General features: G+C 41.1%; 2 protein-coding genes across 3 annotated transcripts; both read right to left on the bottom strand.

Moving 5' to 3' along the window:
* Nucleotides 1-2,511: 2,511 nt before the first annotated feature.
* On the bottom strand, nucleotides 2,512-7,054 carry LOC119023544 (patatin-like phospholipase domain-containing protein 2). Its single transcript, XM_037105564.1, has 9 exons — nucleotides 6,847-7,054; nucleotides 6,522-6,754; nucleotides 6,054-6,119; nucleotides 5,295-5,507; nucleotides 4,805-4,865; nucleotides 4,494-4,718; nucleotides 3,828-3,945; nucleotides 3,215-3,337; nucleotides 2,512-2,710 (listed from the first exon to the last, which is right to left on the bottom strand). The coding sequence occupies exons 1-9, from the start codon at nucleotides 7,052-7,054 to the stop codon at nucleotides 2,512-2,514; spliced, it is 1,446 nt and encodes a 481-aa protein (XP_036961459.1).
* Nucleotides 7,055-10,729: 3,675 nt separating this feature from the next.
* On the bottom strand, nucleotides 10,730-16,887 carry etv7 (ETS variant transcription factor 7). Of its 2 annotated transcripts, none has more exons than XM_037102645.1 (9): nucleotides 16,607-16,887; nucleotides 16,227-16,374; nucleotides 15,953-16,117; nucleotides 15,712-15,870; nucleotides 13,830-13,937; nucleotides 13,552-13,689; nucleotides 11,976-12,118; nucleotides 11,788-11,888; nucleotides 10,730-11,687 (listed from the first exon to the last, which is right to left on the bottom strand). In XM_037102645.1, the coding sequence occupies exons 1-9, from the start codon at nucleotides 16,637-16,639 to the stop codon at nucleotides 11,543-11,545; spliced, it is 1,140 nt and encodes a 379-aa protein (XP_036958540.1). In that variant the 5' UTR covers nucleotides 16,640-16,887; the 3' UTR covers nucleotides 10,730-11,542. The 2 variants fall into 2 exon arrangements, with proteins under 2 accessions (XP_036958540.1, XP_036958539.1); XM_037102644.1 differs by having other exon boundaries at nucleotides 13,830-13,961; nucleotides 16,607-16,886.
* Nucleotides 16,888-17,019: the final 132 nt, after the last annotated feature.

Genomic DNA, 17,019 nt, shown 5'->3' with positions numbered 1-17,019 from the left:
GTTGTTGTACCTGGAACATGTTTGTTACCACAATACTAAAGAGAACAAAAATCAATACACTGCCATCACAAAAATATTTTAAAAAATAGTTATTATGTTATTGCTGGTTTTATCAAACGTTTAGTACATATATACACATATATACATACATACATATAGATAGATAGATAGTGTAGTATCTGTGTGTTTTCTACACATCTTTGGTTACTAATTGTTTCTCCTCATGTGAGTTAAGAATACAAATAGAGTGGATTTACAGCTCCAGGGGTCAGAGTGGTAACTGTGTAAGTGCCAAAGGTTATCAGGTGGCAGACCAGGATAAAGCAGTAAACCTAAGATTGACCCCCACGCCAGATGGTGGGAGATGCTCAAATGTTTGTGTTTGTGCCCGTAGAAGAGCAGGAAACCCACTTGGGTCATTTTGGGGACAAGACATGAAGTTGAATGCAGCCAAGTTAGATGAGTTACGAGGGAAACAAGTCAACTCCTCTTTTAGTCCATTGGATAATTTACCAAAGTGACCAATTAGGAGAAGTGGGTGTGTGCTAGAAAGGGACTCTAAAAACCCTCGCACAGGAAGAGAAGGAGGGGTGGCATTTGGTAGAATTCCTAAGATCGAAGGCGTAGGAGTTCTGATAGGGCAAGAGGGCAAAAACGTTTGGCATTACTTTGCCCTGTTTGGAGAACATCAGATGTGGGGCCACACTCTGCTCGGACGCTCGGCTAACCGAAGTTTGTCTCAATAAAGACTGCTCTATCATTCCACCCAGCCTTGCCTCCGCAGAATTCTTTTATCAACATACTACATGCCGACACCTTTGAGGAAGACAGCCCAGAAACTACAATAGATAGATAGATAGATAGATAGATAGATAGATAGATAGATAGATAGATAGATAGATAGATAGATAGATAGATAGATAGATAGATAGATAGATAGATAGATAGATAGATAGATAGATGTGCTCCACCTTGGTGTTCAATGCTCCATCTTGTGGATAATTTTTGAAACAGCATCTCAGAAGTCCAAGAAGTTTTTTGTCAACATCAACAAGAATCTCAGTGGTAAAATAAGAGAGAAATGGGAAGAAGACAAAGAAACTTTAAAATTGTGAACTGTTCTAAGGCCCTCCTAGACACTATTAATGTTACTTTGGATCTTCATCTTAAAAGAAGTTAGAAAAAAAACTGAAATACCATCCTCACAGTATCTCAAAATAATGTATTTTTGGCCAATCCATATTTATATTATTCCACCCCATCCTTTGATTGAAACAAAGAAGAAAAAAGATCTAATAATGCCATAGTCTGATGTGTAGTTAGTCAGGTGTTGGATTGTCATCATGTTTGTCAGCTAAAATGAATTGTTGAATTTCAGAGAAACAGAAACACCTTGTACAAAATAAACTTGAGAAGCACAATTTATTCATCTGCAGAGTACAGGAGAACAGGGTTACAACAGCACATTAATATTGGTTACAAAATGAGACAGTAGCACTTAGAATGGATTCTTGTGTCTCACTGGCAACTTTTGTCAGAGTTCCCAGAACTTCCTGCAGTCACTTTGGAAAAGGAATGCTCGAGACCAGTGACACATCACATCAGTGAACAGCAGCAGTAGGAAGGTAGTAAATGTTTACACTCAAGGGGGACAAAGAATGAAAGAGCGCAGTGTTCACATGGCACATCACAGGACTTGTTGACACGTCTACTGCGGAAATGAAATTAGAAAGACACTGTATGAGCCACCCTGAGGCCACTCTAAGTATTTTTTGCCTTGGACGTTCCGCAAAACGTTTGCCTGACAAATTATTGATGGGATTTGATTTTTCACACAAGTCAGCTGCTGAACCACTAGCTAGTTAGGTAAGCTGGAAACCACATTAGACTTTTGGAGACTCAGTAATGTTGCCTGACAACATTGCATTAGTACAATTAATAATTGTACTTTTGAACTTTGTTAAATCACCAGTCATACTGCTGCCAAGGAGCTATATAAAGGCTACATAATAAAATTGATTTGATTTGATTTGATGTTTAGTAACAATTCGTTTTCAGAGCATGAAACTTTAATCTCAGCCCCATTCAACCCTATTGCCTAAAGTGTCGCATAGCATATCTTTACAGCATTGCCACAAGCATATCTCATGACCACACAATATCTGTACATGCGTACATCATGAAGAGATTCTTTTGACCAGCCCATGCATTTTCACCCTATACCAACTTCAGAACAAACTGCTTATCCTCATGGAACACTTCTATCATAAAGAAACGTGGGAAAAGTTTCTTATTTTACCACACTGCTGTTAAAACTGGGCCTCTCTCTACTGATCCATCAACAGCACAAAATCATAGCATAACATTTTCACCAGCTGACACTAAAACAATAAAGTGAAAAAAAAAACAACAAATATAAACCTTTGTTGCACAAGTTACACAAGTAAACAGCATTACCATTTCTGTTTAGTGAACTATCAAGATACAGATGAAAGATAAAGATTCTGGTGTCTACATACAATGTAATTCTGGTTTCTTGTAATCCTGTGATGTGGTGACAAACTGTCTGCTTTGACTCCGATGCCTGACATCTTTCGAATGGTCAGAAGACGGAGCCTGATGGACAGCTGTAGCATTCCTCTGCCCTTTCGGAGACTCGTATTTTGCTTGAATTTTCAACCATTCCAACAGAAGCACGAAGGGCATAATCCTGAAAAACAGAGATAACCATTAGCCCGCTGGTCGTTTTGCTATAAATAACGGCGAGTTCATAAATTCAATCAGAAACGGGTGTTCAGACATTCACAGTTTCAGTGGTCAGAGCATCCTCTGTACGAAAGATATATTGAGTCATGAAAGTCATTTGAAATTAAAGGTCCATATAAAATTGAAAATTAAGAGACATAATTAATTGTGCTATTTCACAATGAGCAATCATACGGCTGTGTGTAAGTACATTTTTAATAAAAAATTATCATGATGATGTGTGTATATGAAAAAAAAGTCCATTTCAAACGCAGAATTTCAAATGGTACTGCTCAAACTGACAGCATGCACTGTAACGATGGAATTGAAAATGGCAATGGAAAAATAAGACGGGGAAACTTCAAATGTGTTATTAGTAAGAACAGAACCCAAAGGTTAGTGGTTAAATAAGTAAAAAGTACTTCAGAAAGTATCACACATAGCTTCAGTAATTATTGAGCCGCCCTACCGGTCATTTATGTTCTTCTTGAGGCTGCAGATGAATATGCTGTAGAAGAAGAATGTAAAGTGTCTCATGGCATGCCACGCCCAGAACATCACCTCTGGCACCTGGCTGGACAGCAACTCCAATCTGAGAGACAGAGAGAGGGAGGAAAGATATGAGTACTCAAAGAAAATACAGCATATTAAAATGCATTTCTTCTTGCTAAACTCATATGGAACCACATCTATAAACAGTGAAAATGATGGCATAAAGTTACTCATTAACAGGTGAGCAGTACAGGGACATCCTCACCCAGTCACACACATTTAAGTTGACATGTGTTAAAAATGGATTATATTTAGCATCATGTCACGTAGCAAAAATACTATGACACCAAAACTATGATTCCTTTCTCATGTAATTGTTTACATCAGTTTAATTTCCTGTGCCACACTAAAAAGAAATGTTGGGAAATATTTGCTTGTTTTTGCTGTGAGTCAGATGCGAGGATCCACTTCATCAGTAGCTTACATCACGTATTGGTATAATATGGCTGCTTTAACTTGTACAAAAGTTCAGCTCTCACATTTAGCGGTTGGGTCCGTGTCATGTACTGTGTGTTTAGTGAATGTGTTACCTGTGCCTGCACTGGAGTACAGTGTAGAACGACAGGGTGAGAGGCAGGAGCAGGTAGGAAAGGACTTTCACAGGGAGTCCAAACATGCCCAGATAGGTCAACCCGGTGTCCAGCAGAACTGAAACACATGTGACAAGGGATATAACCATATATTTCCCGACACTGCGATAAAAAAAGAGGTTGTGATACCGGCAGGGGACTGTGACATTATCTACCAGCCTATCACATGCTTATTTTGCTTGTACAGTTCATGGATCTAACAAGGGTAACCAGTATGAATGCATTTTAAATTGCTTCTCGTCACTGTATGGTTCTGTATGAGTGGCGGAGATAGCAATCATACCGCTCGAGAAGACCCGCCCGACCCCTCTGAATTGGTTGACGTTGTTGGTTTCGCTCTCAGTGCTTCGTACTCAAACTGTTAACTCACACAGACGCTCCAGTGATGTCTGTGTCTCAGCGGTGTTTGAGATGTAGTAACACCAACAGTAACTGTTCTGCTAAATCTGTATTTACAGACCCTGCATAAGAAACTTGGGACAGAGTTTAACCTCAATGTATCTAATTCAACATTTTTTGTACATCTGAACAGGAAATCAGATCAGGTGGTGAAATGCTGCATGTTTAATGTGTGTGAGTGTGTGTTTGTGTAAGTGTGTGACGTACCATTCTTTACCACCTCAAACTGGGGAAGAGGTTCTTCAGTTTTGCAATTTCCAGTGGATTCCTGCTCGGCGGAGCTTCTGCAGGCTGTTAAAGTTGTCAGTGTTGCGGCCTCCCTTTCTGCTTTCACCTGCTTCTCTTCATTAAAGTCAGTCTTCACACGCATCCGTGTCTTGGTTTGGTCGCAATCACTGGATACACTGTGCATCATCATGTATGGTATAATTTCTGCAAACAAGGGGGAAGACGTGAGGCAGAGTCAGACCGAGTCTGCGTCAGAGGAATGTTTTTATGTATAGAAGCACTCGACCCACCGTTGGACGCAAGGAATTGAACGGTGTCTTTGTAGCCGCTGTCGTAGGCTTGTTCCAGAGTCTAAATCGAGGAAGGTGCACACAGAGAACAACATTTCATAAAGTCTTCCCTTAGAGGATCTATTTCGCAGTATTATTGTTGGGCAAGTGCATTGATTCATCAGATTTCAAACATTTAGGTTGGCTGATATACTTATTTGTCATTGGAGCCTCATATTATTTCACAAAAATTATAAGCTCATCTTTCAGTCCCAACTGTTATCAAACAAAATTTAATTTTCCTGCACCACATTTCCAAAAATCTTCATTTTAAAGTTGTTGTTTTTTTTCACCTAGGCAGATGCCAATATACTCCAACACCCATTCCACAAAAATTGGGACAAAAACCCGATAAAATCAGAATACAATCATTTGCAAACTAACATTTTGTTTTACACATTGTCCCAACATTTGCAAAGAGCCATCTGGTGGGACACAACAGGGGTCTGACCTCCAGAGCCATCGGGTAGAGAGCGTTCAGGATCCTCAGACTGTTCGCCATGTTGCCTTTCAGGGTGGTTCCGCTCACCACCATGTCCCACATGCAGGGTGTGTCAGCAGGACAGATGTCCATCTCTCCAGAGAAGGGAGACACCGTCAAGATGGAGCTGCGGGGTACAGGCAATACTGGCTGCATGCAGCTGAAACCTCCGTCCACATAATGCTGAGAGATATGATCACATACGTTAGATTATGAACCAGTGGTTGAAGTGTGGTTAAAACTAGTAACACGCTATGAAAATGCTCCACTACAAGTAAAGGTCCTGCATTCAAGATTTCACTCAAGTACAAGTATTGAAGTATTTGTATCTACATTGTGCAGTAGAATGTTCCCTATCAGTGTTTCACTATCATTATCTGATATTTCTGGATAAACATCACTGCTACATTCATGTGTGTTGCATGTAGATGTTTAGGTTTTAAAACTACTTTAAATACTGTTGAGCAGTCAAATCCACAGCAATGCATCATATTATTCATCTTTTTAGCTTGAGGGTAGGAGAATTTTCTCAGCAACATTTCATCCTTCAGTATATCACAAATCCAACAATCAAAATCGAAGATTTTACTGGACTGGAAAGGTGTGAAGAAACTGTAATCTTTAGAGTAACTGGTAACTAAAGCTCAAACGTTCACTTTAGAACTTCAGTGACTTGAGTAAATGTTACTGATATTCAACCGCTGATATTGATGGCCGTCAAACACTCACCACTCCTTTAATAGACGGAGGCAGCATGCCACAGTATCCAGGCACAAAGCAGCTACACAACAAAGCCTGGGAACAGCATGGGAATAAAGATGGTAATAATTGGTGATAAGTATCATCATCACTGATAATATTATTCCATTTCGCAATAAGCGGTTGGTCAAGAGCACCTGATACAAATTTTGCGTTCACCTTGTTAAATAGAGCGACCTGTCATCTCTTCTCTCTTTCTTTTTGGATGTGTCAAATGAAAATATTAGTTGTCGATTAAATGCTTCTTGGAAAATAGCAGGATATTACTACTGAATATCATTGGGGCCATTGTCAATACATTTTGAGTCCAAATTTGCAGGTCACTTCAAAGAATCTTCAAAAATGTTTCTGGTAAATGAAAAAACAAAAGAGTTTCTGGACCTTAAATGAAGTGTTAGCACCATTGTTACCTCTAACCTGTTCAGGTGACATACTGACCTGTAATACATCCTCTTTGGACTGGAAGTCTGACTTGATAATGAGCTTGCTATCGGTCAGGCGGGTCATAGCCACAGCAAGGCGTCCGTTGGCCAGCTGGTGTGCATCAGAAGGAAGATGTTTCCGTAAGATCACCTCCAACCAGTTGAAGATATTGATTGAGGGGTTTAATGGTCCAAGTGTAAAAGCCTTCATTTGTTTGACAAAATGTAGCATTTCATCCCGGATACCAACTGTAAAACAGAAGACTCTAAGTCAGAAACAGTGTTACGTGCAATGGAAGTAAATTATGTAAAAAAAAAAAAAAAAGGATAGAGTCACTAACCCGGGCTCATTTCACAGACTACAGCAGCCGCAACCAGAGACCCAGCAGATGCACCCAGGACACAAGGTGCCATGCTGAGTATCCACGGTGCGTGAATTAGGAAGCACTGGGCGACCCCTAACTGGTAGGTGGCCATGAATCCAGATCCGGAGAAGGAGATGCATGGCGGAACTTCACGATAATGACAGCTAGAAACTCCCGGAGACATTTTCACAAGGGTTTCGAACTCTGAACTCTCTTTTGATTGTAGACAAAAAAATCTCCTTCTGTTTTTTAAAAGTAGATCAAGTCGAAGCCGGCTGTGACGAGTAGTTATCCTGGGAAGACTGGAGGACTGTCTCACAGTCCATGTTTTAAACCACCCTCAATTAGCCATACTATATTGGTCATGCCCATGTGATATGGCACACAACATTCTCTCACTCAATGACTTTTTGTCCATCTCTGGTCTTATTAAAATGATTTTGGGTTTGCTTGACCTACACCGGCTTTCCTTGTGATGCTATTGAATTAATGAAGCCCATGACGTCTAGCAGTGCTGGATGAAAACTAAAGACCACATAAAGTACCTATCAACAGAAAAAGGGGTTTTTAGCTGCAAGAAAAATACTTTATTGGAATGCCACAGTAACAATTTTCAAATTGACAACAACAACAGCACTATGTCTACAACTGAGTTAGAACGCGAGCATTGAAAATACACTGCAAGTACAATACCAAGAAAGTCTTCAGTCTTTTTAGATTTAACAAAATACTTGGTTGATTTTCCTGAGTAAAGAAAATCTTTGATTACCGTATGTTTTATTCTTTTGTAGTTGCTTGTTCTTTTGTCTTTTTTCTGTTACCTAATCAAGGAATAGGGTGCTCTTTCTGTCTTACACATAAAATCCAAGGGCCTCCAGGCCCAATTCCCCTCAGATTCCAGGACCCAACACAGGATACTCTGATGCACAGATCCAGGTTCATTACTGCTCATACAAATAGGAGATAGCACACTCAACTCACATACATATGGCTTCAGAACAGGGTGCTGAATTTCTCTCATAGTGAATAAACAAGAAATGCCCTTCTTCACTCTGTATTCTGGCAAAACCACAGTGAAACTACACAGGTGTGCTCATTACAGGTTAGCCAAAAACTGCAGAGTAGATAGGGAGCTGCACCTTTCTGAATAAGAGCAAAGGACCACGCAGGGTCCCATATAAACAAATCTCAACAGAATAGAAACTAGCTGTGTAACAGAGACCACACGGCACATGTTTGTATCACAGGAAACAAATCTGCTCATCCAGTCCCTCTGGAATCAGAGTGTAGAGGAAGGGTATTCAGTAGGCTTCTCCCTGGAGCAGGACTGTGTCCCTGTTACCACCCCTCTGTGGCAATAAACAATAAAGTCAATAAAAAAGCACTTTTGCATTGTGCTGGGTCACGGTGATGACAGAAAACTGCAGGAGACAAACACTATATAATACTGTTAAGCAAATGATTATCAAATTATACAAAATATATATGAATTTGAGTACTTTCAGTGACCCGTGTATATTCAGGTCTGTTTGTAAGAACTTCCAAAGGCTCAACTTTTTCCCTCCAATCCATAAACTTCCCTGAAACCTGTGTAAACCTTGAATGACAGAATCGTTAAAATCTTCACCTGAGTGTTGGTATAATTAAAGTACATCAGATGTATTTCATCTATATTAATACCATGCACCACTTTTCATACGTGTGTCACTTGCTACATACAATGTACACAAAGTAAAAGAGATATCTAACCCTTCTATTATGTTGCAAGTGAAACTGAACCACTTTAAGTTTATTTTCATTATTCTATGCCTTTCCTTAACAAGTGTAAAAAACATTTACTATGAAAATGGGTCTCTCCTACAAACATTACACTCATACAGTGTAAGCACTGTCAGAACTTGACATCATGAGCAACGGAAGCAAAAGGACAACGACCCCGGAGGCTCTGGAGCACTCATCTCATCTGGGAAACAGAGAAGGAAGTGTCTGAAGATGATGACCATCATGAGGTCAATTCTGATTATGCCAATGGAAACTGCTATTCCTATTCATCAAAACATGAAGTTCATGTCAGCCAAAGGTGAAATACAGCAGTCCCTCTTACAGCAACGCTGTCTGCAGAAAACAGCTACTCATTTATAGTCCCTAATATCCTGAACATTGACTTATCAAGGTTAACTAACTGACTAATTTGGCTGACTAATGACCTCCACACCAGTGTTTAAAGGCTAAAAGTTATGTAAAACTAGTTTATGTATATCAGAATTTGTCTTCGTTAAAAATAAAGACTGAAGATTGAAGATGTACTTTTTATGGAAAACAAGTGAATTATCCTAAAGGAACCAGGTGATCTCTGAGAGGTGGAAAACACTATCGCACTAAATACTCACAGAATTGTTAGTCATTATATTAGTAGTGAGGTAAAAACAATGTTTTTAGTTTGACAGCTTTTGGATGATTCAACAAGCACCTGGTGAGGTTTAGGGTTTTTTCTCAAAAAACAAACACATAGTAGAACTGGATCACAATGTATTCATATATTTAGATATAATTAATTAAATGTCGCTTCTAGAAGAGCAACATTTGACAGCAAATTAACTAATATCAATAATATCTGAATATAAGTTAGTCCTCCTGTCCTCCGGACCAACTCTCATGTCAGATCAATACAGTCTTTAATAACTTCGCCCCAGGGACTGTGTCACATCTGAAAACGAGGAGCCGGAGTGAGGAGGGACATTCAGAGGTATTACATCATGGTTTAAGGGTGTTGCTGTGGATTTGTGTAGCTATCTCATCCTTGGCCAGTCTCTTAAAATAACATTAGGAGTCTTGTCGATCATCCCAGCTTGCTTTTGGGTTGTTAGTACTGCTGCTGCCTCTCGCTGTTAGACCTCAGTGCTGCTGCACAATCAGTCGAATCAAGAGGACCTAAAAAGCATTTTGCTTTGTTTGAGGTGACAAAACATTCAGCGTATTTTCGAGTTGAAGATTTATCTTGTTAATTGAGGAAAACATAATATGTGTAGTTCATGGCACAATTCAAACAGGATCAAAAATGATTTGCCCCCCTCCAAAGTTTTTTTCCCGTAATACGATCCCATGGGGTTCACTGGAAGGGCCGTGACTTTGGCTCTGTACGGAGCCACACATATGAGGTACTAAAAAGCTAATTCTTCAACTTGAGAAAGTCACAGTTTATCGTAAAACCAATTAAATGTAAAATTGTGAAAATACGTAATTGCAAAGACTACACAGCCATCAGTCCTGTTAGTGACGTCGTCTCGTTGAACGGTCACCAGAATCCGTAACTTATACACTGTCGAGCTGCTCCTGAATATTAGCAGCTCACAGAGCTGATGAAAGGCACATAAATCCATCTGTCAATGTGAACAGATTTATTGTGTTCGGCTTTTTCACTACCTTTTGTGTGCCAAGTTGCCGCCATAGAAATTATTGTGTTTTTACGCTGAAATGTTTTGCTTTACTGTTTGCAAAAGGGGCCACACATTTCTGCAGTGTAGTCCCTCATCAGCTGATCCACTGGGTCCTGCGCTACCACAGCACCCCCTGCTGGTACAGATAGCAGCATGAGGGCACAGGCAAGTATGAGGACTCTGAATGTGTGTAGTTTTTCTTTACATATTCTTTGAGCCTGCAAATGCTGTAAGCAATGTTATTAAAGGGATTGTAGTTCTGACCATCTGTGTTTTTCTCTTGTTTTGTTTTCTTCAGTTTTTATCTATTTTTCTGAAAGTAAATTACTATTACTGACCATCAGTAATAAAATAGCACTAAGGACACCTGTTCTGAGAGATTATTTGAGTGTTTGAGTATACAAATAAACACAGTTTGGAGGCACCATTCAAAATATTTATTTTATAAAGCAGGGAAAATGTTGACAATTAGCCCGCAGGCTATTGCAAACGTGAAACTTAAAAAGACCTCAACTTGAGGTTAGTAAAGCAAACTATTTGTAAAATAAAATGTAAAAAAAAAAACTGTACGACTTGTAAAAATTGGCATTCAACCAAGCAAGTCGAACAATTTTTGTGTGACCACGAACAATCACCAAACGATAAAAGCCTGAGAAATTTTAGTTCCTATGATTATCTGGCTGTTTGAGTATTGATGTAATTTCTTTCACAGTTTTCCTCATCCCTTGACATTAGTGTTCGCTCTGATCACAGTGATAAATACAACGATTCACAGCAACATTAAAAGCAACCTCACAGTGCAAGAACTCCTCACAATACATAACAAACCTGACTCCCCAGAAAAGTTGGGATGCTGTTCATGGCGTAAAGAAAAGGACTGTTTTTGGAACATGAGTGTATTTTTTTCCTTTTTTTACAAAAAACAAAAAAATCAGTTTGAGCATGAAATATCTTGTCTTTGTGCTGTATTCAATTTAAAATTCAGTCGAAAGGTGTTTTTAAGTCCTTGCATTCGATTGTATTTGCTGTGCACGGTGTCCCAGCCTTTTTGGAATTGTGGCTGTACAGAACATTTGTATGTGAATTACATTTTGTGAAATCTGTATATGCATGGGTTATTTTCTGAAGCTCAAAATGCAAGGTAAATGCACCATAATCCTCTGTAATAATGTGTGTTATTTTATCGAATCCATTTATACATTTAATACACTCTTTTGTTTTTTTTTGTTTTTTTCCTATGGGGGAGGCTGTGGAGAAGCACGATCAGGGGAAACCTCAAAATGATCCTCGCTGAAATCATGTGCAGGACTGCTGCTGTGATCTGGGGACTCGGCGCAGTCGGCCAGCGGTTTCTTGATGTCCTGTGGGAGTTTGAGAAACCTAAAAGGGGGGACAGAGAATAGGCAGCGTCCATGAATGCGAATGTTGGGTTTTGGGAAAAGACAGAAGGAGAACAACAAAAAGGAAAGACAAAGAGGACCTGAAGAGGAGTTTTTGTCCTCGCTCCTTTTTGATGATGTTCAGCTTGTAGTAGTGCCGGAGAGCACGGGACATCTTCTCATACGTCATATTGTCTCGGTTCTGTAAAAAAAAAAAAAGGAATCACACATTATTGAGGGCGGTTTTTTCTTCTTCCGTGAGATGAACCAGACAGACCTGGGTGCTTACCTTGTGGTTCCCCCAGAGGCGTGCCAATCCGTTTGGGTCGACCACTCTGAACACCAGGCTGTCCTGGTCCTCCCACCTGATGTATTCCTGATAACGGTCATCACACAGCAGCTGATACACGTAGTCCCACAGCAGCCTGCACTCTGGAGATGATTAGAACAAGACAACACATGTTGCCCAAACTGTTAGTGCTATCATCAATTATTTGAATTTAACAGGGGTGGGAGGATAAAACGTATAATATGGTAGATGGTAGAATAAAAACATTCAACAATTTTTCCAGACATGCTTAAACCTGTCAGCACAAGTGAAGGCTGCATATGTCGCAATAAAGGTTAAATGTGTGGAAATATTTTCGATTCCAAACTAGAGAACGGCAGGGAGATGAGGAGGCCACCAAAAAATTTAAAATGTTGTTTCTTGACAAAAAATGGTTAAAGCGACTTCAGTTGCCTATGTTTTGGAGTTTTTAACGCATATTTTAATGATTATCAGGACAATCTTGACATTATCTTCTCTTTCGTCCCATGCCAAGCTTATAAAGCTTTATGTATCATAATACAACTCCATATCAAAGGTTTCCTGTCTGTGTTGTTCTTTGCTTTGAAGAACTAAGGCAGACCAAAACCGCTGCTGCATGATGAGTAAACAGTGATGTATGCCTCAATATTAAAAAAAATCTTGAGAAGCTGATATATCAAAGGCTTGGGTCTGTGAGTTTTTCTACCCTACCTAGTAGTCAAAAATGTCTTGATTTAAACGGCTGTCCAGTTTTCTGTCATAAGTATGCGCTTTTGTAGTGTCTGTGTGTTTCCTACACATCCTGGGGTTTAAAACAATAGTGAATAGGAGGAAGACAGGATGAGACGGGACCAGATGCTCCCCTTAGACAACTGCGGGAATGTGACAGTGTGAGGGTCCCCACAACCAGGAGCCCTGATCAGCCCTGAAGTGGGCTTCAGAGGTAAGTTACAGGAAGGAGCCCACACCGGAGGTTAAGAGCTGACTCAAGGTATACATTGTCATTTAAGTGTAGAGAGACCATCCTGTCCACTTTAGCTGACATCAGCAAAGTTAAGTAACGCACACAAGAGTTATTTCATAGAGGATGTGAGGCAGACCCATCCTTCTCTTCTTTCCCATTGGATAGATGTACCTTGAACCCACCAAAGTGACCAATTGGGACAAGTAGGCGGTTATGGAGAACAGACTTTAAAAAAAAGGCCCCCACACCAGAGAAAGGGGGGTGGCACTTGGTAGAATTCCTAAGATCGAAGGCGTAGGAGTTCTGATAGGGCAAGAGGGCAAAAACGTTTGGCATTACTTTGCCCTGTTTGGAGAACATCAGATGTGGGGCCACACTCTGCTCGGACGCTCGGCTAACCGAAGTTTGTCTCAATAAAGACTGCTCTATCATTCCACCCAGCCTTGCCTCCGCAGAATTCTTTTATCAACATACTACATGCCGACACCTTTGAGGAAGACAGCCCAGAAACTACACTTTCTCTAACCCAAACGTCATTGTTTTTGCATATTTTACAGCTGAATGCTGTCAATGAACCAACTTGAAAGCTACCGGGGAGGCGGCCGTTGGCTTTGTGCAGTGGGCTCCTGGGCTTCTCTCTGCTGGACAGGTTGAGCGGTTCCTGGACGATGCCCTCTGTTTGTGGAGGGGCTTGGTTGAGGGGCGACGTGGAGACATCTGCTGATCCATCTAAAATAGAGAGTGTGAAGGAAAGATCCAGAGAGCGACATAGAGTGGAAAAAGCAAAATCGAAACAAAAAGAGAAAAGGGGAATAATGACATCCGCGGGGGAACTTTATTTCTTAAAACTGTCCTTTCTTTATACCCACTGGTGTGTGTGAGCGGAGCAGGGTAGGCATAAAAGATCATGGGGCGATCTCTGAGAGGTGACGTGGGCTCTGGCTGGCTCGTCATGGCGGTTACAACAGCTGCCGACACTGCAGTTGTGAAAGCCAGGGAAACTGTTAGAGAGAAATATGAGGAACTGTGAAAAAAGAGCTAAACAGAAAGTAAAAGAAAACAGTTTTTACGTTTGCAGCTAAACTCAAAGTGGCCATTTCACTACTCGCTTGCAGTATGTAGAACAAAGTGTCAGATCTGGACTCTGGAGTTCAAAGATAATTGGTTTCCAGGTAATCATGGCACACCCACTGGCACAAGTCCCGTTCCTTTAACGGAAAGTACCATTTTTTATGGTCTGGTGAAACAAAGAGTGTGTGTTTGTGCTCCTCTACCAGAGGCTAAAATGCCCTCACCGAAAGTGCAGAGTGAAAAAAAGTCATTTTACTCAAGGACTGTCCTTGTGCTTCTTGGTGATCTACATTTATCGAACGATTGCAGCTGCAAATACATTTTTACATGCAACACATTGCAGGATACACATGAGGTGGCTCGGTTCATCAAAATGTAGCGAAGACATTAAAACACCGCTCACAACAAGTTTTATTTCCATTTTGTACACATAATAATCCATGCCATTTTGAAAATGTGCCGGTTCTCACATGTATGGAAAAAGTGATAATTTGACTTGCATGTGGTTTTCAGGGCAGCGTGCATTAACATTAGGGAGCAAGAATTCAACGGATGTATCGTCAAATCCAATAAATATTGGTCGGAGGAGAGAGCAATGAATTCCTGCATGATTTGCTTGCACATGTGCAGCACTTACCGCTTCTCTGATCAGGAAGTCTTTGCACAGTCTAACCTGGATAAACAAGTTTTATTTGATACGCAACACCCTCGAGCAATTATCTTGCACAGTGTGATTGTGTGCGCCCACATCGGAGTACTGGAACAATATGACCTGGTGTAGATAGTTTGTTGTCCTGATCTTTCCTGTATGCAAGAGCTAAATGCTTAAGTGTGATTGTCTTTGTTTTGTTGAACATCGGCGCCTGCTTTGTCGAACTCAACTGCCAGAATAAACATTGCTGACGTATGTTTGTGCAAACCACCGATGTGTAAAACTTTCTTGCTAAAACGTTAAGGGTTCTTTGGGATCAGTGTTAACTTTTATCTTGCTGCAAAGCTTCTGGTAAGGTTTGGGCACAAAAACAGCTTGGTTAGGGTTAGGAAAAGAGCAGGTTTTGAACTTTTTCTGTTGCCGCAAACACGGCTGCAGATTGTTCAAAGTCTCCTTAACGGGTAACGGGCAATTTTACAGTTCTTAGGGAATGCTGCATATGTGAAAAAATGATTATACAAGTGTTGCGGCTCAAGAGGAAGCTGCACGTAATCTGATAAATAGCCTCGAGTCACGTCACTCAGCAGCTCAGCTGCATTATGGGTGATGCAGCCACAAGGTTTTGAAAAAAGGAAGAAGAATGCATGGAATAAATAAAAAACAAAGGTGATTTGTCTTGATTTTTTCTTTGATAACGTGTCGAACAGTGTTGTAGAAGGGCACTGCCTGACAAGTGGACTGCTTTTCAAAATCTGGTGCCTAGATTACCCGCAATACGACTCAGCCACTGGGTGGCCATGCAGTGGTACTCCCCAAGACGTGTAAAAACACTTCACTGTGTAAAATCGGTGGAGTCATCCCTACGAATGTTGAGTCTCATACTGCAGTCGCTGGCTTGGCCGCCCTCTGCCCTGTAGCTCCACCCCCTTCCCCCGCCACCTCAGATATGGCTGTTGATAGCTTCTGCAAAAACTGAGTCTCTCAAAATGAAACTGAGTCTACCGGATTTACTCCTTGACATTACTGACCTTGGCTGTCACCGACTGTGGGAGGCTGGCCCTCTTGGACGCTCTGCGGGGGGATCTGGCAGCTCACCGGGCTCTGGATGTTCCCGGTCGCCTGAGAGGGAGTCATTGCACTCCTTCTTTGCTGCTTTACACACTGCAGGATCTCATACAGGACATCACCTGTGGAAAAGAAAGGGGGTGCACATCACCACACAGTCACATAAGTGGCTGGCACGCGCTCTCCTTCTGCACTCAATCCCACCTGAGCTGGGACAACGGCGCCTGAAGTCCTCCTTGGTGAGCAGGCACAGGGCTCGACCGTTCATCTCAAAGCGTCCCTTCTCGGGCCGGCGCAGAGAGTACTCCTTCTGAGCCCAGTGGAGCCAGTGTGCAACGTCCTCCTTGTCCCACAGAGATGGGTTTATTCCTGGAAAACAGATGCACAGGTCAAAACCCCCACTGTGACAGGTGGCGTCTGTGTCTGCTTTGCTGCAAACAGTGAAATCCTCCTCTGGGTATGTCAGGGTTTGACTCACGCAGCCGTCCTGGTAGATGCCACAAGTCCTCCTGAGTGGGAGGACTGACCACAGGAAGCTGGGTAGGGGGAGAGTGTTGCACACTGAGAGGGACGTTGACTTGGCTTCCATGCACTACAGTCACAGGAGAGTTTGCCCCGTTTTCTTGCTGCATAAAAAGACAAACAAACAACCAAAAATAAAACACCAAAACATGAATATATTCACCACTTAATGGCAGCAAAGAAACAGCAATGCAGGGAGACTTTAAAACATTTTTTTTCTTGGAAAGCATTCCCTAAGATTGAAAGCTGCAAATCTAAAAAATGAATAAATTAAATCAAACATTTAAATGACGCCGTTGTGTTCTCTGTAACATGAACTGTTTGCTCTGAACTTACCTTGATCAAAGGTGGCGGGGAAACGTTCTCCATGGAAATGTCCTCTATCTATTCGACTGTACGGAAGAAACGATTATTTCCTTGACAGCAAACCCACGAGTCGTCCCATAAATGAAACTAAGTGACGGTCAAACCTCCGGGAAGTCCATTTCAAATGGAGTAATATATAAAACACTCGATTAAATAAAACTCTACTATTTTCATCTTCGATCCTTCCGGGAAATGAAAACGAAAGAAACATAATCCTCTAGAGGGGGGGCGGGTGTGTGTGTGCGTGTGTGTGTGTGTGTGTGTGTGTGTGAGCAAAATTGGCTTATTGGAGGAAGCGACCGCAGAAGACGCTTCCTAAAAAAAAAAAAAAAGAAAGAAAACCAAACTCACACAGTTCTGAGTGTTTATAGGAAAGCTGCTTC

Source organism: Acanthopagrus latus, chromosome 7 (assembly GCF_904848185.1).
Source record: "Acanthopagrus latus isolate v.2019 chromosome 7, fAcaLat1.1, whole genome shotgun sequence".
Classification (NCBI taxonomy): domain Eukaryota; kingdom Metazoa; phylum Chordata; class Actinopteri; order Spariformes; family Sparidae; genus Acanthopagrus; species Acanthopagrus latus.
The sequence above is the reverse complement of the archived record's forward strand: the minus strand, read 5'-3'. Positions and strand labels throughout refer to the sequence as shown.

Coding starts and splice junctions, on each gene's coding strand:
- LOC119023544 (XM_037105564.1), bottom strand. CDS start 7,054: ATGTCTCCGGGAGTTTCTAGCTGTCATTATCGTGAAGTTCCGCCATGC. Junction 6,755..6,846: donor AGTCTGTGAAATGAGCCCGG/GTTAGTGACTCT, acceptor TCTGTTTTACAG/TTGGTATCCGGGATGAAATG. Junction 3,338..3,827: donor GTACTCCAGTGCAGGCACAG/GTAACACATTCA, acceptor TCTGTCTCTCAG/ATTGGAGTTGCTGTCCAGCC.
- etv7 (XM_037102644.1), bottom strand. CDS start 16,639: ATGGAGAACGTTTCCCCGCCACCTTTGATCAAG. Junction 13,962..15,711: donor CACAGTCGGTGACAGCCAAG/GTCAGTAATGTC, acceptor TCTCTCTAACAG/TTTCCCTGGCTTTCACAACT. Junction 11,889..11,975: donor GCCTCTGGGGGAACCACAAG/GTAAGCACCCAG, acceptor TTTTTTTTACAG/AACCGAGACAATATGACGTA.